The sequence below is a fragment of the Marmota marmota genome, unplaced genomic scaffold (genome assembly GCF_001458135.2).
Source record: "Marmota marmota marmota unplaced genomic scaffold, marMar, whole genome shotgun sequence".
Taxonomy (NCBI): domain Eukaryota; kingdom Metazoa; phylum Chordata; class Mammalia; order Rodentia; family Sciuridae; genus Marmota; species Marmota marmota.
In genome coordinates, this window is record NW_026000016.1 from 42,135,135 (window position 1) to 42,160,008 (window position 24,874).

At 37.9% G+C, this 24,874-nt stretch overlaps 1 protein-coding gene and 1 non-coding gene across 3 annotated transcripts; both read left to right on the plus strand.

Moving 5' to 3' along the window:
* Positions 1-292: 292 nt before the first annotated feature.
* On the plus strand, positions 293-15,586 carry Lhx9 (LIM homeobox 9). 2 transcript variants are annotated; one of them, XM_015483798.2, is made up of 5 exons: positions 293-918; positions 2,849-3,051; positions 4,197-4,552; positions 10,500-10,702; positions 14,898-15,586. In XM_015483798.2, exons 1-5 carry the CDS (start codon positions 745-747, stop codon positions 14,952-14,954), a joined length of 993 nt encoding a protein of 330 aa, XP_015339284.1. In that variant the 5' UTR covers positions 293-744; the 3' UTR covers positions 14,955-15,586. The 2 variants fall into 2 exon arrangements, with proteins under 2 accessions (XP_015339284.1, XP_015339282.1); XM_015483796.2 differs by lacking the exon at positions 14,898-15,586 and adding an exon at positions 11,921-12,264 and having other exon boundaries at positions 310-918.
* Positions 15,587-22,723: 7,137 nt separating this feature from the next.
* Trnaa-cgc lies at positions 22,724-22,796 on the plus strand. Its single transcript has one exon. It is a non-coding gene; the product is annotated as a tRNA-Ala (tRNA).
* The last annotated feature ends 2,078 nt before the right edge of the window (positions 22,797-24,874 follow it).

Consider the following 24,874-nt stretch of genomic DNA (forward strand, 5'->3'; position numbering starts at 1 on the left):
TGTGTGTGTGTGTGTGTGTGTGTGTGTGTGTGTGTGTGTGTGTGTGTGTGTCCGCGCGCACGCGAGTGTTATGGGGAGGTAAATGCCCCCCTCCTACTGCCCCCATCCCCCCACCCCTTTGTAATGTTTGTCCCTGCTTGCCCATCACCAGGGGGTTGAGAGGAGTATGACAGGTCTTTGTTGTCTGAATAAAAATCCGTGGCAGCTCCAGGGAGAGAACTCCTCCTACTAAATTATCAAAAATGGGCTGGCTTTAGTCTCTTAACAAATTGGACACAGCTCCGGCAGGAGCAGTCCCCAACCCAACCTACAGGCACTGGGAACTTGCAAGCAGCCAGGGACCGCTGAAAATAGCACTTCGTCTTCTTTCTTTGTGTTCAAAACTATTTTCTTTCTTCACCAGATTTTTGTTTTCCTCCCCCCCCTCCCGCTGCAGTTGTTTCCCATTAGTAACTCGATCTCTCGGAGCAGTAAGATTCGCCTTCGCCTTTCCCCTCCGCCCGTGTTTGTTTGTTTTCTGCACATCTCCTTCAGGGAGACGCCAGAGTCCCCCCACCCCGCCTATTTTTTCCCCCTCTTTCCCTCTGCAAGTAGGCCTATTTTCACTTTGTCTGACTCTTTCTTCTTTGCTCTCTGCCTCTTGCCCTCTGTCCCCGCGCGCCTCTGCGTTCCAACATCGCGCAGCCCTCTGCGGTCCCTTTTGCCCCAGCACTCGGATGAGCTGAGAACCCCGGGTGTGTGTTTATGGAAATAGTGGGGTGCCGAGCAGAAGACAATTCGTGTCCTTTCCGCCCCCCAGCCATGCTCTTCCACGGCATCTCCGGAGGCCACATCCAAGGCATCATGGAGGAGATGGAGCGCAGATCCAAGACCGAGGCCCGTCTGGCTAAAGGCACTCAGCTCAACGGCCGCGACGCGGTAAGAAACTGCCCCTCGGTGGCGGTAGCCGAGCGCCCCTGCGCGCTCGGTTAAAACGAACTTCCATTCTCTGGCCTGGCCAGATTGGGAATGGTGCGTGGTAGGGACATCTTGTTGAAGATCTCTGGGTTTTCACCGGTCTACCTAGCTCTGCCGGGATAGGAAAGGTCCCATTCTGACTTGAAATGCCTTTACTACTAAACCCCAAGCTCATTTCCCTCTGTCGCAGCTGTTCCCGAGCAAGTAGGGCGGTCAGCAGTGGAAGGAGAGGGGCGTCCTCTTCTGCAAACTACCAACTCCTTTCTCTAGTCTCCCCGAATTCCCGGGCGCCTCCCCAGGGAGGATCCCGCAGCCCCGAGGGCAAACGGCGCAGGCAATAGTCAGACCGCTTGCTACCCAGGCGTCCCGGCCAAGAAGGAGCCCGGGTGAGCTTAGTCTCTGGACCAGAAGACCGGACCTTTGGAGTATACTCAGAAGCGACCGGTCCATTTCCAATTCTCAGTACTCTCAGGGTTTGGCACCCCAAACCCAGAGATTTTGTCTTCGGCATCCCGGCTCAGTTCCTCTATCCATGCAGAACTGGTTTGGTTCCCGGGCTGGGCGGGTGTCTTGTGTAGGGGAAAATTTAAAAATGCGGAGGAGCGAGGCACCCAGTCCAAAAGCAAGAACTTTCTAACCCTTAAACGAAGTAATCAAATACCACTGTTATTATTATTGGTAATAATAAAAGTCATGTTCTCTTAAAAAATACCAGTAATCTAAGTGTTTCCCTTTCCCATTTATAAACCGGAGAAAGAAAACTTACTGGAAGTCTCCGGAAATGATTCCAGCCAAACTGTGCTGTGTAGACCCTCTTGTATCACAAAACTTCCCCAAGAGACTGACTGCTCATGCCCGGCCAGTGGTGTTTTGGATCGCGTCAAAGAGCCGAATGTGTGCATTTGTCCACATTTGCAACACTAACTCAGCGCGGTCCCCTAATTGGAGTAAAGGGGGAAACTTTATTTTTCCACGTCCGGCAAAATTTTCTGTGGAAGTCCAATTCATTTCTGCTAGTATTGAGGAAAAGATCCAAATATAACTCTTTTTTTCCTTCTGTGGTTATTCTATTTAAAACTAAAAAGCAGTAACCAGATCCGAAGCTGGGCTCCTCAAGGTGAGCATCTTGGTTATCTCAGGATCCAGGTGGGAAGCTTAATTTGAGCACCAGATTTTCAGGACAAAGTTCTCTTGTGTTTATGCTGATGCCAGGGAAAGAGGAATTGTGTATAGGAAACTGGACATTGGTCCTTCTTTAGGAACAGTCACTTCACACTCTTAGCAGGAACAGGACCAAACATTCTGAAAATCGGGAAAGAGTAGGATCTGCTAAATATATCCCAACCAAAACAAAGCTGACCAATTTAACAGCACGGGTATTACATTCTCTCCCTGGCTTTTGATTTCAATGTTGCATCTGTACAAATTTAGAGAAACCGAATAGCAATATTATTGTTTTGTGCAAACACAATCTGTGCTAGTTTAAATTTCCTTTTCACTTCCTAATTACAAGTTCCGTTTGATTTTTTGTATTTTTCGAAAGCCACAATTTGAAGTTTGTAATTATCTCTAATTTGACAACACTCACCAAACTATAGTAAATAGGCTCTCCGTTCTTTTAAAGCTAGGATTGGGATGGTTGGTATGTCTTTAGTTTTGTAATAGTAGGAGGACGCCGATGCCAGTTCATGCCAACTTGGAAGATAACTGACCCACAAAGGTAGAAATTGCAAATGTTTTTCCCGACTTTTGCCTTTGAGCTGTGGCCCCTGACCCTAGCCTCTCTTGGGCACTTGGCTTGCGCCCTGGATTCGCGCAACCTAGCAGGGAATCCCGCATGGTGTGGCTACACCAGGCGTTCTCCTCAGCCTTGTGTGTGCTTGCTTTGCAGGGCATGCCCCCTCTCAGCCCCGAGAAGCCGGCTTTGTGTGCTGGCTGCGGGGGCAAGATCTCGGACAGGTACTACCTACTGGCGGTGGACAAACAGTGGCACCTGAGGTGCCTGAAGTGCTGTGAATGTAAGCTAGCTCTGGAATCTGAGCTCACCTGCTTCGCCAAGGACGGTAGCATTTACTGCAAGGAGGATTACTACAGGTACTCCCCTCAAATACACCTTCCTGACACCAAGTACGGCTGGCTGGCGAGGGGCGGGGGCACCTGCCCGATTCTGGAGTCCCCTCTTCATCCTCCACATTTTGCCCCTTCAGGGTACTGTTATCATTCTCCAGACCTGGGGGAATTTACAGCATATGCCTTTAAGCTGCACTCCCCTGGATGTCTGGTGAGGATGGATGACAATAGACACCTAAGGTCTAGCTAGAGCAGTTATCAGTGACTACCATGCACTCCCTTCTCTTCCTAGAACTGTTGACAGAACAGGGTAAAATCTGGGATAGAGTGAATGGGCTGGTCTTAGTTAATTATCTGAGACTTGAGTGGTTTTGTTTTTTGTTTAATTGTTGTTGTTTTCGATTTTTTCCGCTTACTACAAACTGAGTAACTTGGTGCCTTGGAACTGAACTGGTGGCCCGGGAAGCAGCAATTGGATGGGTGGCAGATGACCTTGTAAATGACTGAAAAGGAATAAACCCCACTGCCAAAACCCAAGTCATTTAGTTGCCGAGTTCCCTTTACGGCTAGTCAACACTAGACTAGAGAGAAAACTCAGCATCAGGCATGTTTATTGATTCTTTCTAGTTGTTTCTGGATTGGAAAAGACAGAACTATGTATAAGTGACCTAGCTCAGCACTTAGCAGATGGGAGGTGGTTAAAGAAGAATAACCTTTCTCTACAAAATTGTCATTTCCCGAGGCTGGCTGTATGTTTTCAGGCACGCTCAAATGTGCAGGCATAATAATAATAATACCTTCATTCAAGACTATTTTGTAGTCAATGAAGCTGTTCAATTGGATTTGCAATTTAATATTCTTTCAGTAGTGCTGTGAACTAGCTACTGCAGGTTTTTGTTTGCTCTCTCTCTCTTTTTAGATGCAGAGAAAGAAACTGAAGTTTAGTACACAATTTTCTGACTTTAATATATGGATCTTTGTCCTGGTTCACCAGAACCAGAACAGGTCAATGAGCAAATAAATTGATGTCGAAAGTGGGCCCAGTGACTTGTCCTACTGGAGCCCTCCCAAGTCTCAGTCTTTGACTACTGCAGCCAAACCCAGGTACTGCAGGTGGAAGTGGCTTGTCCTTAGATCAGCAAGTACCCTGACCCCTCTGTTCCTTCCAGAAGGTTCTCTGTGCAGAGATGTGCCCGCTGCCACCTTGGCATTTCTGCCTCTGAGATGGTCATGCGTGCCCGAGACTCTGTCTACCACCTGAGCTGCTTCACCTGTTCTACCTGCAACAAGACTCTGACCACAGGCGACCATTTCGGCATGAAGGACAGCCTGGTGTACTGCCGCGCCCACTTCGAGACCCTCTTGCAAGGGGAGTATCCTCCACAGATGAGCTACACGGAGCTGGCGGCCAAGAGTGGCGGCTTGGCCCTGCCTTACTTCAATGGCACCGGCACGGTGCAGAAGGGGCGGCCTCGGAAGAGGAAGAGCCCAGCGCTGGGAGTAGACATCGTCAATTACAACTCAGGTGGGCCGGCATCCTTACACAGTGAAGCTCCGGTCACCAGGTTGTCAGGAGGATTCAATAAGGCCCCTTCCCTTTTCAAGATCTGCCTGCAAAGAGGGTACTTTGTCCAAAATGCCCGTGTTCTCAATACAACTTCCTCTCAATCTGAAGGAAGAGAAAAAGGGAGAGAGGAAGAAGGAAGGAAGAGGAAAGGAGTGGGAGAGGAGAGACAATACTTTATTAAGGTTGCAGAAAAAAAAAAAACACATTTATAACTATGGGGCTATAGTGATTTCCCCCAAACAGGCAGAGCCAAATCCTTGTTGCCCATTAGTTAATGAGCCCATTAGTTTCTGGCTCCCAGTTGGAGCAAAACAGCCCCAAGGCAATTCCTTTGTGGAAGCCAAATTATAGATCCTGGATGAGGTTTTCTTAAATACTGAAGGGGGGGGGGGGACCCAAAACTTCAGAGCCTAACCCCAGTCTGTCTAGAGGGGGCAGAGGCTGTGGTCACCAGCCCAAACTTAATCAGCAACACAGTTGGCAAGTGTTGAAAAACTGAATCCCTGATTTTGGCAAAAAAGCAGCTGTAGGGGTAGGAAGCACTCTCCACCGCTGAGCTGGCCTGAGCCTCTGGTAGGTCAGGGTATTCATCCAGCCTACTCATTCCCTGTGCGATAGACCAGCCAGATATCCAGACCCCAGACCCCAGCCAAATGAAAGAAGCTCCAGGGCAGGCCCACTGGGGAGGCTTAGTAGTATCTCAGGCTGCTCTTTTGTTCTCCACCAGCCCCCTCTCTTAATTAAAAACAAAATGCAGGCAACAGGCTGAGAGCACACTTTCCTCCATGCTTTAGGGGCATGCCTATCATTTATCAGTCTGTCTCACACACATACATCAGTTTCCCATTTTTGGTAGCCTTTCCCCATCCTCCATCCCCCAGGTGACTATGTTGACAGGACTGGAAGACCATTATCTTACACTGAGTATCACAGAAGCTCCTCTGGTGAGTCCCAAATGCTGGGAAAAGGGATTCCAGAAAGTCCTGGCTCAGTTTGGGGGAGTTTAAGGACCTTGACTCTCTGACTTTGCTTTGCCTTGACCCTGGCCCTGGCCCAGGCCCAAACCTGTCTGGGAATTTTGGCAAGCAGGAGTCTCAGACCAGGGGAAACCATTCTCCTGGGAGGAATCTTGGGAACCACCTAACTGTGGCAACTCCATAATCATGACCACCCCAGATACCCTGGCAAACCATGAAGCAAAATCACACGTGCTTTTTCTCTTCCAGCCCTTATATCTGGTGTGATGCTTGATGTTGTTGCTTAATGATAAAGGAATGATGCTCAGCCAGTTAGGTGGTTTGTTTAAGGTCACACAGCCAGTGTGAACATGGGAACTAGGAGAGTTTGCAGAGGAAGCCACATGGGATTAGCAGGCACTCTTTCAGCCCTCTCCTAGCTTCTCTCTTGGGGTCCCCCTCCCAACTGCAGAGGAGAAATGCTTTTGGGCAGGTGCAGTGGGTGTCATCTCAGGGATAATGGGAACGCAGAGCCCATCCAAGCTGCTTTTGCCCCTAGCGGGACAGTGGGTCTGTGGACCAAGGCAAAAGGGCTGGCAGTCTCCTGGGACTGTTTTCACCAAGGTTGTTTTGCATGAGGAATGTGGGCATAGTACTAGGTTTCGGCAATCTTTGGCAGACACAGCCCACCGCACCCTTGCTCTGGCCCCTGCTGCGCTGGGGCAGAGGTTTTGGTTAGGGGCCACTTTGCCTGGTGCACACACTTCATGTCCTTTGATGCGTGGTCCCTGGGGCAGGACAGGCAAGGCACTAATTGTTCTTTATTAATTGAAGATGACATTGGAATCTCAAGCCACTCACCAAGGCCTTAATGCCCTAATTAGAGAGAGAGAGAGAGAGGCGGTGGGGCGGGTGGGGCGGTGGGGGGCAGCGAGAGGAGAGAGAGATGGACTCATACATAACTAGCTGGTCCCTTGGACAGAGGAAATCTCTCAGCCTGATAAAAGTCCAGAAGGGTGGGGATTTCTAGCTAAACTGTGGGCAAGTCTGGCTTTTCTCTAGTTTATTTAATCTAATTAGCTAAATTTGATTTTGCCTTGAATCTTACTTTATGTTGAAAGATCCGAGAAACTTTAGGAACAATAGAATTTAGCTTCTCTTACTTCTCTGAAGAGAATTAGAATACATATACATTTCCTAAGAAGAATGAAAACCTCTTTCTGAACTACTTAGATCTTTAGTTTGCAAATTAGTGCTGCTATACATTGTTGAGAAAGTTGATAGTCTTAGTCATGAAAGAGAAAAGTTGCTCAGACCCACTAACCTGCATCACTCACTCAACTATATCCACTCCATCCTTACTGGACTTTTCCCCAGAGATGTGAGTAAATAGTATACATTCGTTAAAATTAGTTAGAAATAAATCTAGAGGAATTTTAAGATGCCTGATCAGACATTACCCCCCCACACACACACACACAAAATTTAAAATAGTATTTATGAATCTGGTGCCAGTTTGTTACAAAACTAGGGAAAGAAACCCCTTAGTAAGTTAAAATTATGTGAAAATGTAGGAAATAAAACGGACCCACAGTTTTAACTCACTATTTTATTCTCCTTTGAATTTTAGATCACCATTTCTGTTTAATTATAAACAAGCCTAATTCAGGGCAACATTGATATGAAATGCAATATAATTTAGAGATATGTTTTCAAAAATATGTATGCAAAACATATTTATCATTCAGAGATTCTTAAAGAAGATATGAAACTTTCAGAGGTCAGTTAGTTCTTGACATAAGGCAAATTCCTTTTAATGAGACTTTTCCTAATTTAGTTTATACTTCTTTGTGCAAATTAATTGGGCAGATATTTTTGAAGGAGACATGGAACATTTATCTGGAAAACTGGATTGGAATAAAGCCCTCCAGGGGTGAGAAGAATTAGTTTAGGATAGACAACTCCTGTTTGGGTAATTTATCATTAATGAAGAGACTCATTTCTTGGCCACTCCTCAGAACCTCTTTTCCTTAGGTTCTTTCTACCTAAACTTCTGAAGTTCCCGATTGTTGTTAAATTAGCCTGGCACTGACCCCTAGTGGTCTCTCAGGAATCAGTTAATTCTCAGAAGGCTACAAACCTTCAGAAGAACATAAACTTACTTGATGTAAGTGACCATCTCATAAGTGACTGAAAATAAAATATTTATATCTTCTCATTAATGTTGGCAATTCTGGATGTGTATTTGCAGGTGGAAGTTTGAGACAATTTTTAATCCAGAGAGGAAAATACCCCTAAAATTTTAGAAACAGGCTATGGGGGAACAAAATCATTTGCAAGTTTACATAATATATTTGTAGTTAAATGCAAATAATTTATGGAAATGAACTGAATTACTCCGTGGAAAAATATATTTCTCTATTAAGTTGTATATGTAAGTGAAAACATAGTCATATGAAAGTTGTATGTAGTAATATCTGTTGAAGAAAGACCTGACAACCTATCTTTTTTATACCCTGAATTGTATATTTCATGTGAAAACAAGCTCTACAATTATAATTAATGCACTAAAATGCTCTGTTGAGTTTTAAATCAGCAATAATGGACACAGAGTACATATTCAGGAAAGCAATTTCATCAAATATTACTGCAATTATTTTTAATAAAATTCATTTTAAAGACTAGTGATTATATAGCTAAACTGGGAATCATATTTATTTCTAAGAAATATTACCATGTTGGAGGAGGAATGGATAAGGGAATTATTTAAACACCAAGTTAAGGCTTCTGTCCCAAGTGTAATTTTCAATTTGATGTGTCATTCAGGAAAAGTTACTCACTTACAATAGGAATGAAATTCTTATTTGAAGAAGCCATGGATGATATTGTGTCCCTCTTTGTCCATTTTGTTGTGGGTACATTTATAATCTGGCTGTGAAATATGGCTCAGTTTACTGGAGATAAGTATGGTTTTATAGTAGGTCATGAGTTGCTGTTTCATCCATTTGAGGATATAAAGGTACAATTCTATAGACTATTTGAACCTGACATATCCCCACTGGGCTGAAATAGGGTAAAATGTAAAGTATATTCTCTCTGCTATCTCTGGGTATATGTTACCATTTCTGTCAGGCTTAAGAAGTTTATGTTTTACATTTGAATGTATATATCGGAGTTGGATTCCTTCCAGATAATTTTGATTTTGCATTTGCTTGTAATTTTATTGATGAACAAAGCATTTTAAATTTTGATTGAATCTTGTTGAGTTTCTATCCCACTGTGTGACTCGGGAGTTCCAGAAGTGAATGTGATACAGTCTTTTCCCAAAAAGAACTCACCTGTGCTTTGCAGAGTGTGTCTTCCCATGTATATATCTCATGGAAATACAAGCCTAGTCATTAGTTCCTGCTTAGTCTTATTACATCAGGGATAATTTCTTGTCAAATGAGATTTGTACGCAGCTGGTCTCTGTTGATGACTGTTCAACTTGATATTTTCAAATGTGCTAGATATTGTTTAAAAAAAAGTAGTTCTAACCAGAGCAAGCAGGCAGATAACATTTTGGTAAGCTGAAGGAAAAAAAAAAAAACTAGTATTAAGAGATGCCTCACTTTTTTTGTTTGTTTTTTTTGGGTACTGGAGATTTTTGGAAGGATACTGGTACTCCCCGCCCCCCTTAAATTTTTTTTTCTCTTCTGAGTGACATGATCAGGTTGATTTTTAAATAATGCATTAAAATACAGAATGATGAAATTTGAATATGTATCAGATACATACATGAAATAAGGGCTTAAGGAAAAAAATTACCATGTGCTTAAATTTGCAAATTTGGCTGAATCTGCAAATATTTATCAAAATGTTTTCATTCTGCAGTCGTATTTCCTATACAGAGCCAGCAGGTTTTTGGAATGACCTTTTAAATGTTCAGCTTTACATCCTGGGAATGATGACTTTTTAGCTGGTTTCAAAGACTGATTTGTTTTGCCCTTGGTGCCAGAAAGAGCTTTCCAAGGGAAGAGAAGATGCCACCCTGTCTCTGCCAGCCCAGCCAGTGGTACACATCACATCCCACACACACATCCAGAGCAAAAGGAACCAAGACGTGAGACTGGAAATACGCACCATCAGCTGTGAGCTGTGGGGCATGCTTCAGGCATAAACTGAGTGAGGAGAAGGCTAGGCTCATTTTCTTTCAGAAATATTTATTAGAATAACTCCAAGGGAACAGTATTTTCTTCCTGGCATAGCTTTATGCTAATCAGTTATAGGTGAAAGCCCTCAAACATAATATTCTTAGGATTACATAAGAAGTTTGCAAATATTTATTTTCTAACATCTCCCCATTTTTAACCACTTTCCTCTTCCTCATTTAGAAAGCTCTAGGAATATGAACAATGTTAAAAATTATAAGTGACTTAAATTCTTCCGTAGTTGGTGGGTTCTCAGAAAACTTCAAACATGAGGGGTGAAATACTTGTTTTCCATGTCTCTTATGATAAAAAGCTGTGCCTTCACATAATTACATGTCTTTGCAGAAACAAACAAAAAATGTAGAGTCTCAAATTGTCCAGTCTTGAAGATATAGATGTGGGCAGTGGGGTGCTGGTATATGTAAATATGTTTCTTCCCTTTGCTCTTGTCTCTCTTTCCTGTGCCCTACTTAGGGTTTATTCATTTTCCCAAAGGTTTTTATCAACCATCAAGCAAAAGAGAGGATTTATCTAATATTTTTTCCTCTTAGGTAAATTTTTATTTTGTCCACATTAACAGACAAGTTTGGCTGATGGAAGCAATTAATTTCTTTCTTTTTGTCTAGATATTGTTCATAATTGAGTTGACAGCCATTTTCTCTGTCACTTTATTATCATAACAGTGTCATTAGCCCACTGTCATTTCCATTTATGCAGGAGTTTCCACTGAGTAGTTGTTTTCCCCTGTTACTGTAACAGGTTGTAATGAGAATGAGGCAGACCACTTGGACCGGGACCAGCAGCCTTATCCACCCTCTCAGAAGACCAAGCGCATGCGAACTTCCTTCAAGCACCACCAGCTCCGGACCATGAAATCCTACTTTGCCATCAACCACAATCCGGATGCCAAGGACCTCAAGCAACTTGCTCAGAAAACAGGCCTGACCAAAAGAGTTTTGCAGGTAAGACACCTCCATCATTGGCTGTGCATACATCTCCCATCCCCTTGCCAGTAAATAGTTCTCTTCCCCGCTTGGCTTGATGTGGCTATTTCCTATTCTGCTTCTTCTTAGTTTATCTTAGTTATTTCCCTAGGGGGTAAACTGAGACTTGCAGGGGCTTCCTGGAGGGTACTCAAAGAGAGATCCAGGGTCTTACAAGATGCAACCACGTTCTCCCTACAGATAGGGAGATGTGTCTCCAAAACCAGCTCAGCTTGCCTCACTCCTGTACAAATGCAAATGTTGTCATTTGCTCAAGACATGGCTCTGGAGATTTCCATTCATGTTAGGCTCAGTGCGCTGATTTGTGAGGGATCTGCTAGCACTGTCCTACTCCATTGAGTTCTTGGCAGCCTCTCTCACATTAGGACTTTCCAAATTCAGGCAGGCTTTCCCCCCAACTGCCCCAAAGCTAAAAGTTATGCTAGTATCTCAGCAAATATTGGAGCAAATATTTTTTTTCATTTTAACAAACCATTATTAAAAAGTGGGAGTTAGTTCTGCTGTCCAATTGCTTCCTCAAATTCATCATGGTAAGAATATAAGGATATGAAATTATAATGGGTTGCCAGGAGTCTCCTGTGATCTTCTCTCATTTCTCAGTGATGAATAGCAGACAGTTTTAATTCTGGTACATAGTCTCTGGCTATTTGGGGTCTGTGGCCCTGGAAGAGTTTTTCCTATGTGAAAAATACTTACTGGGTGTCAGACTCAGGGATATCTTAAACTCTATTTCAAATGACGTTCACATCCTATGAGTGGTTCTTACTTTGCAGTAGTTTTAGCCGACCTGCTTCTCCTCATTCTCATAAGACAACAGTCGAGGAATGAAGGCATATCTTCCCTGATTTATCTCTGTGCTTTCATTTCATGGTATCTCCATGTGAGCATCAGTTGTCCCAAGTGGCATTGGTTAATGCTGGGAGGGGACACATGCAGTAGAGAGAACAAATCTATAGTATTATTTGAGTCACTATGGTACGAAAGAATGAGGAAAAAAAAGAAAGCACCCCTTCCCTCTCAAGAAAAATAAACAATTATATTTAAAAGAAATATATCAGGAAAAAAAAAAGAGATAAAAGATAAAAGTTAAAACAAAAAAGGAGAGAAAGGAAGAGAGAGAGAAAAAATATATAAAAATAAACATCGGTAAAGAAATCAATTGGGATTGGTTTGCAGGTTTGGTTCCAAAACGCACGAGCCAAATTCAGAAGGAACCTTTTGCGGCAGGAGAATGGGGGTGTTGATAAAGCTGATGGCACGTCGCTTCCGGCCCCGCCCTCAGCAGACAGCGGCGCTCTCACTCCACCCGGCACTGCGACCACTTTAACAGACCTGACCAATCCCACTATCACTGTAGTGACATCTGTGACCTCTAACATGGACAGCCACGAATCCGGAAGCCCCTCACAAACTACCTTAACGAACCTTTTCTAACATTGGTTTTTTTTTTCTTTCTTTTTAAATTCTTCCTCTTCTTCTTCTTATTCTAATTATTATTATTTTATTATTTACAAGCCTTTTTTTTTCTTCCTTCTAACCCACAAAATATTTGGGGAATAAAAATAACAGCTTGGTGTGTAGCATCTGCAGCCACTTGGCAAATGAGTTTACAGTATTGTCTCCTTTAAGTGAACATATTTTGTCTACAAAGTGTATTTGGAATTTTTTTTTCTTTTCCTTTAAGCAATTAGGTCTTTCAATTGGTAAGGGGAGCTTTTGAATCATTCTAATAAGTGCCTCTTAAAATTGTATGTTACTTATTTCCAGAATCTCGAAGAAAAAAGTTAAGAGTGATATTATGTGGGTAAATAATCATATTCCTGCTTAAGTGATTAGGTTAATGATGAACCAGGTAATTAATTAGCTATTTTTAAAATCTTGCAGTTGTATATGTGATTACGAAATTTTGGAAACTTCACATTTTTAAAATTTTATAACTGAAAGAATGTATTGAGTATTGCTATTTCTTACCTGAACTCTTGATTCAAATAAGGAATATGATTAAGCAAAAGCATTAATAAGAGCAATTTTAAATAGCATTGATTAGTTAGGTGGGAAATTACTCCACGTATGTGACTTTTCCTTCTTTTAGGGATGTACAACCTAAAAACCTTCTTAATAGTTCTTTGTTTCTTCAATATTTAAAAAATACTTAAACTTCCTGTAAAACTCCTATGAAAATTCCACATAGAATTTGAAATTCTATACTTTTGATCTCCGAAAGCTAAAAGAAAAATCAACTGACAACAGCAAACACAACTCTGAAAATATTCTTTCTACCTTACCTTTTTTCCTAGGGAAAATGGAAATAAGCAAAATATGATTTTTTAAGAAGTCAAAAAGTTGGTATGATTTAATTAATATCTCTATTAATTGGCTTCAGTTGTACCATGATATTGTATCTGGCATTGTTTATGAATAATGCTTTAAAAAAAACTCAGTAAACTTAACACCAACAATGAGAATTCTTTGGTTTTGTTTTGCTTTATTTTATTTTTGCATAGTTTGATTAATGTATCACACACACACACACACACACACACATAAACTTTTCTGGCATTAGAGATTTGAAATTAGTAGTTTTAAAGTAGATAAACTCAGAAGCCTTGTGGATGCTGATCTGAATATATTTCCTAGTTTACAGTAGCATTTTTTTTCTTTTAATTTAAGGTAAAATCTTAATGGTCTGGGCAGTGGTGAATGTTCATCTATATGCTTCTGTTGTAGTTAAATACCAATTAGATTGTGGATTTCCTAAAAAAATAAAAAAGAAGTCAAGATATATGTCTTGCTTTAGTGGATTGTTAAGAATAACTTTGCACATATTTTCCACTTTTTTGGACCCCTTAAATCTCCTCTGGTGGTCTGAGTGGCTGTTTAATAGATTTTAAAGGTGTCCTTCTGGCTGTATAAATGTGTGGTTACATATTGACAGTTCACTGCCCACATTAAAGTGCATTATTGTAACTTTTGCTCAGGGTCTTTAGAAAATTAGCACAGAAAGTAGCTTATTTTTTAAAAAAAGATGATGGAAGATAAGTTAACACTGTAACAGAAGAAAGGTGTGATTGCCATTATATATTTAGCAAGTGTGGTTATCATCTTATATGGAGCTTAAATCTTGACTTTTCATATTTCTATTACATTTTGGGCATTTACCACTAACCAGACCAAACAACCTTGGTAAGGCTGAGATCTTATTAATACACTTTTACAGGTAAAATATTGATACTTATAAATTTTGTTCTTTGACAGAACAATATATGGTACTATAGATCTACTTTATTAAGTAGACTAATTATAACTCAGTTCTCCTATGTGCCTTATGATATAACTTGGAAGTAAGTTTGTGAAAAATCAGGATTATATGTGTTGTTTGTTAAATTAACTGTTTTAAGCCCTTTTGACACCTCACTAGTTTTGTACTGTTTTACCTCTTATTTCTGAAACTCTTTTTATGGTGTATCCTGTTAGAGGGGACAAACATGTCATAGAAAGCAGTTGTGCACTCTTTCAAATATAGTTGATAAATTCAATAATCTTATATATTGAGCTTCGTGTTTATAGTACAGTAAGTGGTCTAGCAAAATTGTCCATGTTTCTTTGTTTATTGATAAATGCATTGTATAGAAACTATTTCCCCTAAATATTTATGGACCAAACAATTGTGATATATCCTATTAAATTTGTGTGAATAAACCATTTTGAATCTAAGGAGTTTTATTTCCCATAAGTTTTATTTAAGTTTACCTGTTCTAGTGTGTTTTCAATATCTTTATGTAAAAGGCATTAAAATGGTAGTGGAAAATTTTTTAAATATTCAAACATACAACCAGTTTTTAAATTTTCAAACTTCTGATTCATATTAAATGCACACACCATTGCATATGCAGTGTAAATCAATCTTGAAGTACCTTTAAATATATGTGCTTATAATACAAGTAATGCCCCATGGATTTAACTCAGTCCAATTTTCAGAATAAAAAAATTAGCAGATAAAGTAATTGCATGAAAAGAAACCTTAAATATGATTAAGATTTAATGTTAGGTCTATTGAGCACAAATGGATATTTGTAAATCTAAATAGAAATTGCAGACCCCTAAAAGCCAAGTTGCTCTGTAGTTAATAAATTGTCACTATGATTTTTTTCAGGGAGAACAAATCTTGGGGCATTACAGCCAAACATCCCGACGTTTGAAAATTCCCTAAAGTATTAAAAGAAGGGGAAAAGTTTGATCGGAAATCCACTGCAGTGAAGACAAAGACACTATTAGGTTATGATAATCATACATTTAAAAACTTATTGAGCCAAAAAAAAAGAGAGAGAGAGAGAGAGTGAGACATAAATGTCATTTATTGAATGTTAACAAAACTTCTGTTCTTTATGATGTCTAACACAAACGAAGGCTTAAAATTATGTGGTTTAAAAACACTAGATAAACCTGTATAAACCAGAGCAACCTGGCAGTAATATGCCCACCCCATATTGGAAGAAAATTATTATTGAAAAAGTTCCCACACATTTGTCAAGCAACAATAGCTGTAAAATAAAGTCCAAAAACATTCATTTCTCCTGCTTGCTAATGTGTATTAGTCCTATCTGTTAATGGCATTTTCCAATTGTAAATTCAAAGAAAAGCTATCACTCATTTAAGAGTATAGGGATCAAACCCCAGTAATTTTAGTATTATTGTTTATTACTTCCTTTTTAAACAGAAGTCTCTGCATGCACTTTTACATCTGTCACCTCTAGTGTACATCTCTGTAATGATGACTTATCTTTGCTGTTTCTTGTATGATAAATAGCTTTCATTAATAAACATTTTATTTGATGCAAACATAGTTAACTTTATGTTAAACACACACTGTTGAAATTAATTTTGAACACTGTCTTAAGGAGGCAGCACAGTACATTCACAACTTGCTATAGTTAGGAAAAAATCCAAACAATTTAATGAAGTTTAATTCTGGTAGTCTAGGGTAAAATTACTTACTTGCTTTTTTTTCTTTATTTTTTCATGACTTATTTTCATTTGTTGTATTCTACTGACACATGTATTAAAAATAAAAAAGCAAACCTAAGTTACAACATAAATAAAACTCAGTATAAATTATTGTGTAAAATTTCAACTTTTTAGGGTAAAATTTATAGATTCTCTATGAGTTTACGTGTTTGCTATGCAATGAGCAGATTTATTGAAGTATACAATATGTTCTGAACTATGAAAAGATCCAGTCTTTGCATAGTTCAAGTTACTTATGATATTACAAACAAAGGAGCAAGTGGGAAGTAAAACAAATATTTAGAAATGAGTTTTTTTTTAATTGTTAAAGGGAGTATTTGAAGAAAGAATTTTTTAAACTATTCCTATTTAGTTGTAAATCCAAAGCATATGTTAAACAAATTAACATATAAAATACTTTCCAGAAAATTTTCATTATGATGAAATTTTTATTATATACAAATGAACCCTATGTAAATGATGTAACTTTTTATGAAAAACAGACATTAAATATTTCACTTACATATATTCTCAGAATTTTGAATGTTTTCTTAAATGCTTTCACTTCCTGAATACTAAAAAAGAAAATAATTTAAGAGAAACAGTGACTTACTACTACTACTACTACTACTACTACTACTACTATTAATAATAATAATAAAGCAATGCACCATGACAAGCAGACTATTTTGAGTGATCATGAAACATGTTGGTTTTGTCAGCAACTTGAATGTTTATGCCTCATTGAAACCTCACCCATTGCTCTAGCAATCTAGATAGATTTCCCAACACATTTTCGGCCAGTTTATTCAAATTTTGTCCTATAAGCTTTGCCTTCTTTCCCTGCTCCCTCACCTATAGCAGTTTCATTTAGAAATATTTTGGAAACTTGCCTGGTTTTACAGACCTTTAAATATTTGTCTGGAATGTGAAATTCGGGACGAGACCAAAGAGGGAAAGAACGTAACTGAAATTAGACATCTGAAAAAAATAATACAAATTTGAAACAGGCACATTTTTAAAAGGGAAGGAAAGGAGCACTAATTATGTGAGTGGGAAAAGAAAAGAGCATGTGATGCCGAGTTGGGAGTTGTATCATGCTTTCCCATGATGCTCAGCAGTCTTTGGGGCTGGACAATTGCAAATGCCAACTAATTGTTTGGCATGGAATGGGAGAATGTGGGCTTTTATGATGGGGACACCGTACCAAGTTTTTATGGCTTCTACCTCCCCAGTTCGTGGGTTAGTCTAACTTCTGGTAAATTGATCTTAGGCACCAAAAGCTTTATTCAGAGTTGGTGTCTGTGACCTTTGGTTGAACAGTCATTTTAATGCTGACTTAAAAAATATATAGGTTTTTGATACCTCAAATAAGAATAAAACTTCATAATAAAGAAACCAAAGCAAATACCCTTAAAATTTTGGAGACTTTTCATCACCTAAAACCTAAATAGCTTTATTGAACAAAATCCCAGTGAAATCCGCTGTATATTCTTTGGAGTCAAAATTTTTTTATTAGACATATAAAAATCTCATCTCACTTTCTATTGTAGTATGCCTTCAAAGGGCATTGTGATGGAAAGTGTTAGAAATGGGAAGTTCTGAAATTGAAATTTGGAGTCATGACATTCTAGGTTCTTAAAGAGAATTTTGGGGATAATATTGTTGTTATGAAAGATAAATATGAACATCTAATTTTGTATGGAGTTCTGCTGTTTAATTTTTAACTATGTTACAAACAAAGTTAGCTTTACTGGAAGAAAGATTGTGTGCTCTCGAGGTGATTCAATACCTGTTACATCTTGTGGTCTTTAGACATCAGGGGAAAATAAGGACACTTGGACTCAGCTCAAATTGAAGAAATACACTGTAAATACACAAAGCATATGCACTGAGCATGTAGATAAGCTCTGAATTGGCCTGTGGATCAATTTTCTATTTTTCTAAAAGGGAATTAATTCTGAATATTGTAATTAAAAGAAGCCCCTCTGATGTACAATACTTTGCTTTATAGACAACGTCAAAATAGAAAGTTACGTTCTTTATGGTTTGCTATTGATTTAAAGCATTTTAAAAGTCATACCTACTGTCCTTATAGCATTTTTTTTTTCAGAATAGCATTATGATTTTTCTTATTTTCAAAATAATTTAAAAATTTAAGCTAATATGTTATTTTGAATAATTTCTGGGAAGATATCTATTTCATTTTACTTGGTTCTATAGCAAAAAAGATTTTTTTTTAGAAGTTCAGAACTGTGCATGATACTCAAGGAAAAGTCTCTGAATATGACATAGGTAACAATATTCTTGCCACAACTCATTTTCTTTTTAACTGTTGCAAATAGAAACGTTTCTCTTTCAACATTTCTCTGTGAATATTAATAAAGTTAATCCTCCATGTTATGTATCACATTGGCAAGTTTCTCTTTTCTTGGATTATTAATTTTTGCCTCTTTGCATTACATTTTATCTTGTGCTGAAATGACAAAAATCAGGCAAGAATAAGGATCCAAGTATTAGCCATATGTAGAAAGTTCCTGGTGTGCAATTCTGTGTGCTTTTCCCTCTCATATTAGAATCGTCAGGAATGTGTCTTTCCTTTGGAACTTTCTGTTTACATATTGCATGATCTTATAAATTAATCTGAGGAGTAACTGGATACCTTTTATGGCTATTTGAAAATAAAATTTGCTACAAATAAGATGCTTCAGTCTCTGTTGCCTCATATAATGTATGCATATATTAACTTTTTCTATACTTTCACATTGAACCAGAAAATATTAACCTCAGAGGATATTTAAATTGTTATTTATGACAAATACACAAAGATGAAGAAATTCAAATGTGAGATTGCCTTTACTTAAATCATTCTTATTCTCTTCTTCTTCTTCTTCTTCTTCTTCTTCTTCTTTTTTTTACCTTTTCCAAAGCAGAAAAAAAATACATATCATGAATATCATGAAGAGCTATCAGCTTTAACTCTGACATTCAAGGATTTTGACAGTTTGCATCACTTAAAGTTGTATTTATTATTCAGTTAACTTTATAGAATAGATGCCCTTTATGAAATGTGAATTTTGAAAAGCACAAAAGTGTTTCAGGATTTCAAGCAGCTAAAGTTGTTTGAATTCTGCAAACAAATAAGAATAGTTTTTCAGAAGAAAAATGTGGTGCAAAAATTATTTTACATATAATATTTGAAGCATTTTACCTGATTGACCTAGATATTGTATGGGAATTTTAAAAGAGCTATGAAAACCTTGAAAATGTTCCAAGGTAAATAATTAATGGATGGTATTTTTCTATAACATAAATTGAGACAGCTCATTTTATAAATACAATTACATAGTTACTTTATTATTTTGGAGCAGATTAAGCTCTCTTCCTGAATATTTTAATGATGAGGAGATGTTTATATTTCCGAGGGTTCTGATTTAGCTCTCTATTCAGTTTTCTTGTTAAATTCAGCATCACGAGCCCATGTGTGTGTTGTATATTTTCTTCCTAACACCCATGAGAAGATACATACCTTTATAAAAGAAGACATATCTTTTAAAACCAGTGAATGATTAAAAGAAAAACAAAAAAGGCAAAATGACGGCAATTTTTCTTCAGTTGAGATATTGCAGTGGGCCCACCTTTCATTAGCCTCTGAAGAAGCTATGCTCCCAAAAATTTCCCTGCTAATGCAATAGTAATCCTTCCAGGTTCCTTGTAGATTACTGACTTTTTTGAGCTTGGCCATAATTTTTCTTTTTACTGGAATTATGTTGCTGTTTTGAACTTTTCTGTTCAAACAAGTTTGACTAATGCTTATATTTCAACATAAACCAATAACAGAAAAGACATTTTTTTTGTTGTTGGAATGAATCATTTAATTTAGTTAAAGAGGCACAGTAGAAGGCCAGGCGCAGTGGAGCATGCCTCTAATATCGGCTACTTGAGAGGACTGAAAGTTCAAGGCCAATCTGGGTAATTTAGCTTGCTAAGGCCTGGAGATGTAGCTTAGTGGGGGAGTGCCTGTTTAGCATTCATGAGGCCTTGGGTTCAATTCCCAGTACTGAAAAGAAGAAAGAGGCATGGTAAAGATGAAATGTTGTTTCACAATTCCAAGATATTATTTTAATTTAAATTGAGTATTATTAGTATATTAAAGTGACTGGCCCTCAACAAATTCATTAGTAAATATGAAAGATAAATTTATCTGTTCATATATGGGTGCACACAAGTGACCATTATGGCACACCATATAAAAGATAGTGCTAGATTCTGAGATTCACCAAAAAACACATATACAACTTCAATAGTCTGAATAACAAACACATGCTGCATTATGAAGCATTTGGTATAATACTGATGTTTGCTATTTTCCTAGAGTACCTAGTATTAGAATGCATCACCAATAAAAGTTCTTACCAGGGACTTTGCTAGTGTGTGTATATGTGTGTTTTGACTTAGATATAGATAAATTCAGAATCATTCTTTGTGCTGGAAAGAGCCAAATGAGGTTGTCTTGTTCAAATTTCCATTTTCTTTTTCAGTTGAAACAGCACCAAGATAGAAAATTTATTGTTTTAAGTACAGAGACAATTGTGGACTTTCCTCAGAAAACTATGGATGTCCAAAGTTTCTGTTTTTACTCTTTTTTTCATTGCTGAAATAATGTGATTGCAGCAATATGGTCACTACTAATACCTTTTATTCAATGCTTCTGAATTATTGTTGCAAATTGCATTGCATTTAAAAAGATGGCAATTATTACAAAACACGGATGGTTATTGATTCACAGAATTTTCTCCAAATGCTCATAGTTTCTATCAGTACATCAATTGCTCACCACCATTTTTCCTAAATTCTTTCATCTTACTTTTATTCCTGTTACAATATTAAAACCACCATCCTTAAAGTTAGCAATGATATTTTCCTTTCTCAAATCATGGCGTTTTTCCTGCCTCTATTCACTTTGTCTTTTGTGCCAGATTTTACACCCCTTGTGACTTGCTTCTCTTGAAAACTATTTTCCCTGCAGGCCACACACCTGCTCCTTTTCCCTGTGGTTCCACTGATTCAGAGCCAGCACGCCAGGAGCTCCTCTCTACTCATGCTCTCTTGCTTCCCTGGAAACGACATTCTTTTTTAAAGGTCCAACTTTTCAGTGATGACTCCATATATATTTCTTGGGACATTTCCATCTGACTGTTACTGCCTGAAGTGCAGTATAAGTGAAATTGAATTCCCTTTTTCTTCTCAGCAAACATCTGAACTTTTTTATTTCTGTTAATGACATTACTGAAGTTTCTTCCAGTCATCCAAACTAGGAGTCATGGATTTCTCCATCACCATCTCCTCTTTCTGTAACATTTTTTATTGGTGCATTATAATTATATATAATTATGGGATTCATTGTAACACATTGATACATACATATAACATGATTTGTTGAATTTCACCTTCTCCTCTTATTAATTATCTTGTCACCAAATACTCTATTCTGTGTCTTTGGTGTAGTTCTTGGTCTACCTCTTTTTTCCATTCCTCTTTCACCTTCTCCCTAGAACTAAGTCTTCTTAACTTGGGGGGAGATATTCTCAGTAGGAAGTCATATGGATTATTTCAGATATTAGCACTTCCTTCCACATCCATACTCTCTACTTCCCCTTAAGAATTCAATTAAAAGTTGGATTTTTTTAAAGGATTATATCTAAATGATATGGAATAACTTTCTTAGTAACATAGAACCATATGATCTAGAAGATTGTGAACATTCTCTGTGGGGATTTACAGGAGGATAGCTATCACTTATTTGGAAGAGCAGGAGAAGAGCTTTCTTACTTCATGTATAATTGGAATAGAATATACTTACTAATTTTACTTGAAGGGGCTGAGGTTGTGGCTCAGCAGGAGAGCTCTTGCCTAACACATAGGAGGCCCTGGGTTCAATACTCAGCATCACATAAAAATAAATAATATAAAGGTATTAAAAATTATCAAAATCCAATTTAAAAAATTTACTTGATGAAAATTTAAATATTAATTTCATATTGCAAAAAATAGGAATCTGTAATATAAGAAAACAGAAGTGTTGCTTGACATGTAAAGATAAAAATCTGCTACTTCACTGAAAGTTTTGGTTTGCAGGTAGACCTCCTAGAATTGTGCCTCTGGTTCTTAGGTACATTTTTCTGGAGAAGTTTGAGAAGCCGTGGAGTAGAATTCAAAGTTATTGCTGTTCCAAGCACTTGTGAGAGGCTATAAGAAGAAGCAGAAGAATCATGGATTTTGGAGAGACAGAGAGATCTGTGGTCAGATCCTATGTCTTCTGCTGAGATTCTAATGCAAGCATGTCATTCATACTGCAGTTACCTCCAAGGACTAAGCCCTTTCTCTGCTCAGCTCCTTCCTGTAAAATGCAATAAGGACAATATTTCTAAATGCTGTCTTTCTACTATACTTTATTTCTCAGGAATTTTAATGGTTTTCTTATTGTAGATTTAATGAAATATAAATTCTTCTCTGAGATACTCAATATTCTTTATGATTATCCCTCTTTTCTACTTTATTTTTCATTCCTTCCTAGCACCAATTCGTCAGTGTCCATAGAACATGGTATTAATTCCAACTGACATGTTTTCGTACATAATATCTTCTCTAATTATAAAACATTGCATTACCTATATGCCTAAACCTTACAAATTCTTTTCTTCCTTATTTATTGCATACATAATATTAATAAAGAAAAAAGTTAGAAGAAATAAAATCTCCCACGATCCCCAAAACATCATGCAGCATCTGCATACATTTTTTGCAAGTTTTTTTTTTAATTTTTTAGTTGTTGGTGGACCTTTATTTATTTATTTACATGCAGTACTGAGAATCAAACCTAGTGCCTCACACATTTTAAGCAAGCACTGTACCATTGAGCCACAATCCCAGCCCTCCAAGTTCTTTTTCAGTAAAATTATAATGATTTTGGCTGAGGCTGTAGCTCAGTTGGTAGAGTGCTTGCCTCGCATGCACAAGGCCCTGGGTTCAATCCCCAGCACCACCAAAAAAAAAAAAAAAAAATTATAATGATTTTGTTAACGTATGTGGTTTGGTATCTGGGACATGATAAGCACTCGAAAATGGTTTGAAATCTCAAAACTATTCTATCATTTTCATTATTCTAATTATATTTCCATGAAAATTGTCTCCATTAACATTTTTCTTAATTGATACCATCCTTCTTGACCTGTAACTCTTACTGTGCATCCCATACACTTGACATGAATAATAGTAGGCACTTCTTATTTATATAAGTCTAATAATTTCTTATATATTTCCCAATATTACACTTTTTTGAGAGTAGGGGTGGTATCTTATACTTCCCTTATCTTTTTAATGGTATGAGGATAACAGTAAATTGTTCAGTAAGCATTTAAAAAAATGGAGTTGTGAAGCAGGAGAAGAAGACATTCTGATCAGAACTCTGGGGAAGAGGACACTTTCATCATGCCCATTCCCTCTTGGTACCAGCCCTGCCTCATGATGTAGAGCAGGGTACAGGCTACTGACATGAACCCAGCAGGCCCATTACTTTCCTTCTCTGAAACCAAGAACATTTTCCATAGGGCAAACCCACCCAGAATGGAAGGAAGAGTGCTCACCATATTTATTCTACTTTGTTGCTAAAGTTATGCATTATTGTTATGAATTTCTGATCTGGAGAGCATTCCAGTGACTAGTCCTGGTACCTTGATGGGAAGGGCAGGACCTTGTGGCTTAAGTCTTTGAGTTCTATTACTGTAGTATTTTTTTGAATTTTAATTTCATAAGAACATTTACCTCTATAGAGGTTTTGGGGGTAAACTAGAAAGGAACTAAAGACTTCAAGGAATATTAGGTAAGTCACCAACAATGACAATCGCTTCTTTCACTACTGACAAAGGCATTTAGTAGCAGCCTCTTTGTTTCTCTACCCTTCAGTTATGCATTTTGGGGAGAATTTTTTTTTTTTTTGGTGTGTGTGTGATGCTGTGTATTAGAACCCAGGGCTTTGTGCATGCAAGGCAAGCACTCTACTGAGCTATACGTTCTTCATCTTTGAGTTAAACTGTGTTCTTCCCTAAGCAGACTTTCTTAAATATTTGTTAGGCAAAATCTCACATTTCAGTAAAAATAAATGTTTTTTTGGGTGCCAGGTTACTCTTAAGCTACATATTCTCCTCCCACAGGCTACAAGTGTATCTGCCTCCACACTACCTCAAATTTACAGCATTATCTTATCAGTTTATACCCTCAGAACAAAAATAAATTTTACATATTAATCAGTATTTGGCATCAAACTTCGGAGGTTTTCACAGCTTAGCTCTGAAGTGTTTACAGTACCTCATGGGCTTCTTGTCCTGGCTGAGAATCACTGTTAGAGAAGGTTCTTGCTGTGTTCTCCCCACGCTGCTGCCCACTGGTTAGATGCCTTATCGTTTTCTAAGGATGGCTGTTGATTTTGCATTTTTCATGCCAGAAAACAGTCATCTGTTTCCTCCACCAAATCGATGATAATAGTCCTTATTAAGAGTGACCTCTTTGAGATACATGGTGAAAAATAATTGGTCATCTCTACATTAATAAAATAAATATGACCTTTAGATAAATTTGTGTAGATATTATAAGCAGTGAGAATTAATGAAAATTGGATGAACTTTAAAGGAAGAGGCTCTGAAGATTTTTTTTCTTTTGAGACAGATGAACTTTTTAAAAAGGCCAGTTTTGCAGATGAGAATATTTTAGATGAGTTGATCTCTAATTCTATTTTTAAGCAACAAGCCTTGCTCACTGAACTTTTTTGTAGAACTGAATATATAAAGCAGATAAGAATAAGTCTACTCTTGTGGGGAGAGGAGGGCATGAAGAGAAAAAACCTACAGTTCCACCATTCTGTCTCCAACTTCTTTGCCTACAGCAGCCTCTGAAACGTTCTGTGGTGTCTGAGGCTTCTAGGTGCATGTTTAGGAAACCATAATTTTGGATCTAGTCCTGAGATTCTGTTGAATATTCTGCTAAAAGTATATAGGGAACAAAGGGATACTCTTGGCAGCCATTTGATGTTGGAAACATAAACATGAGAAAATAAAGCCATAACCTTGA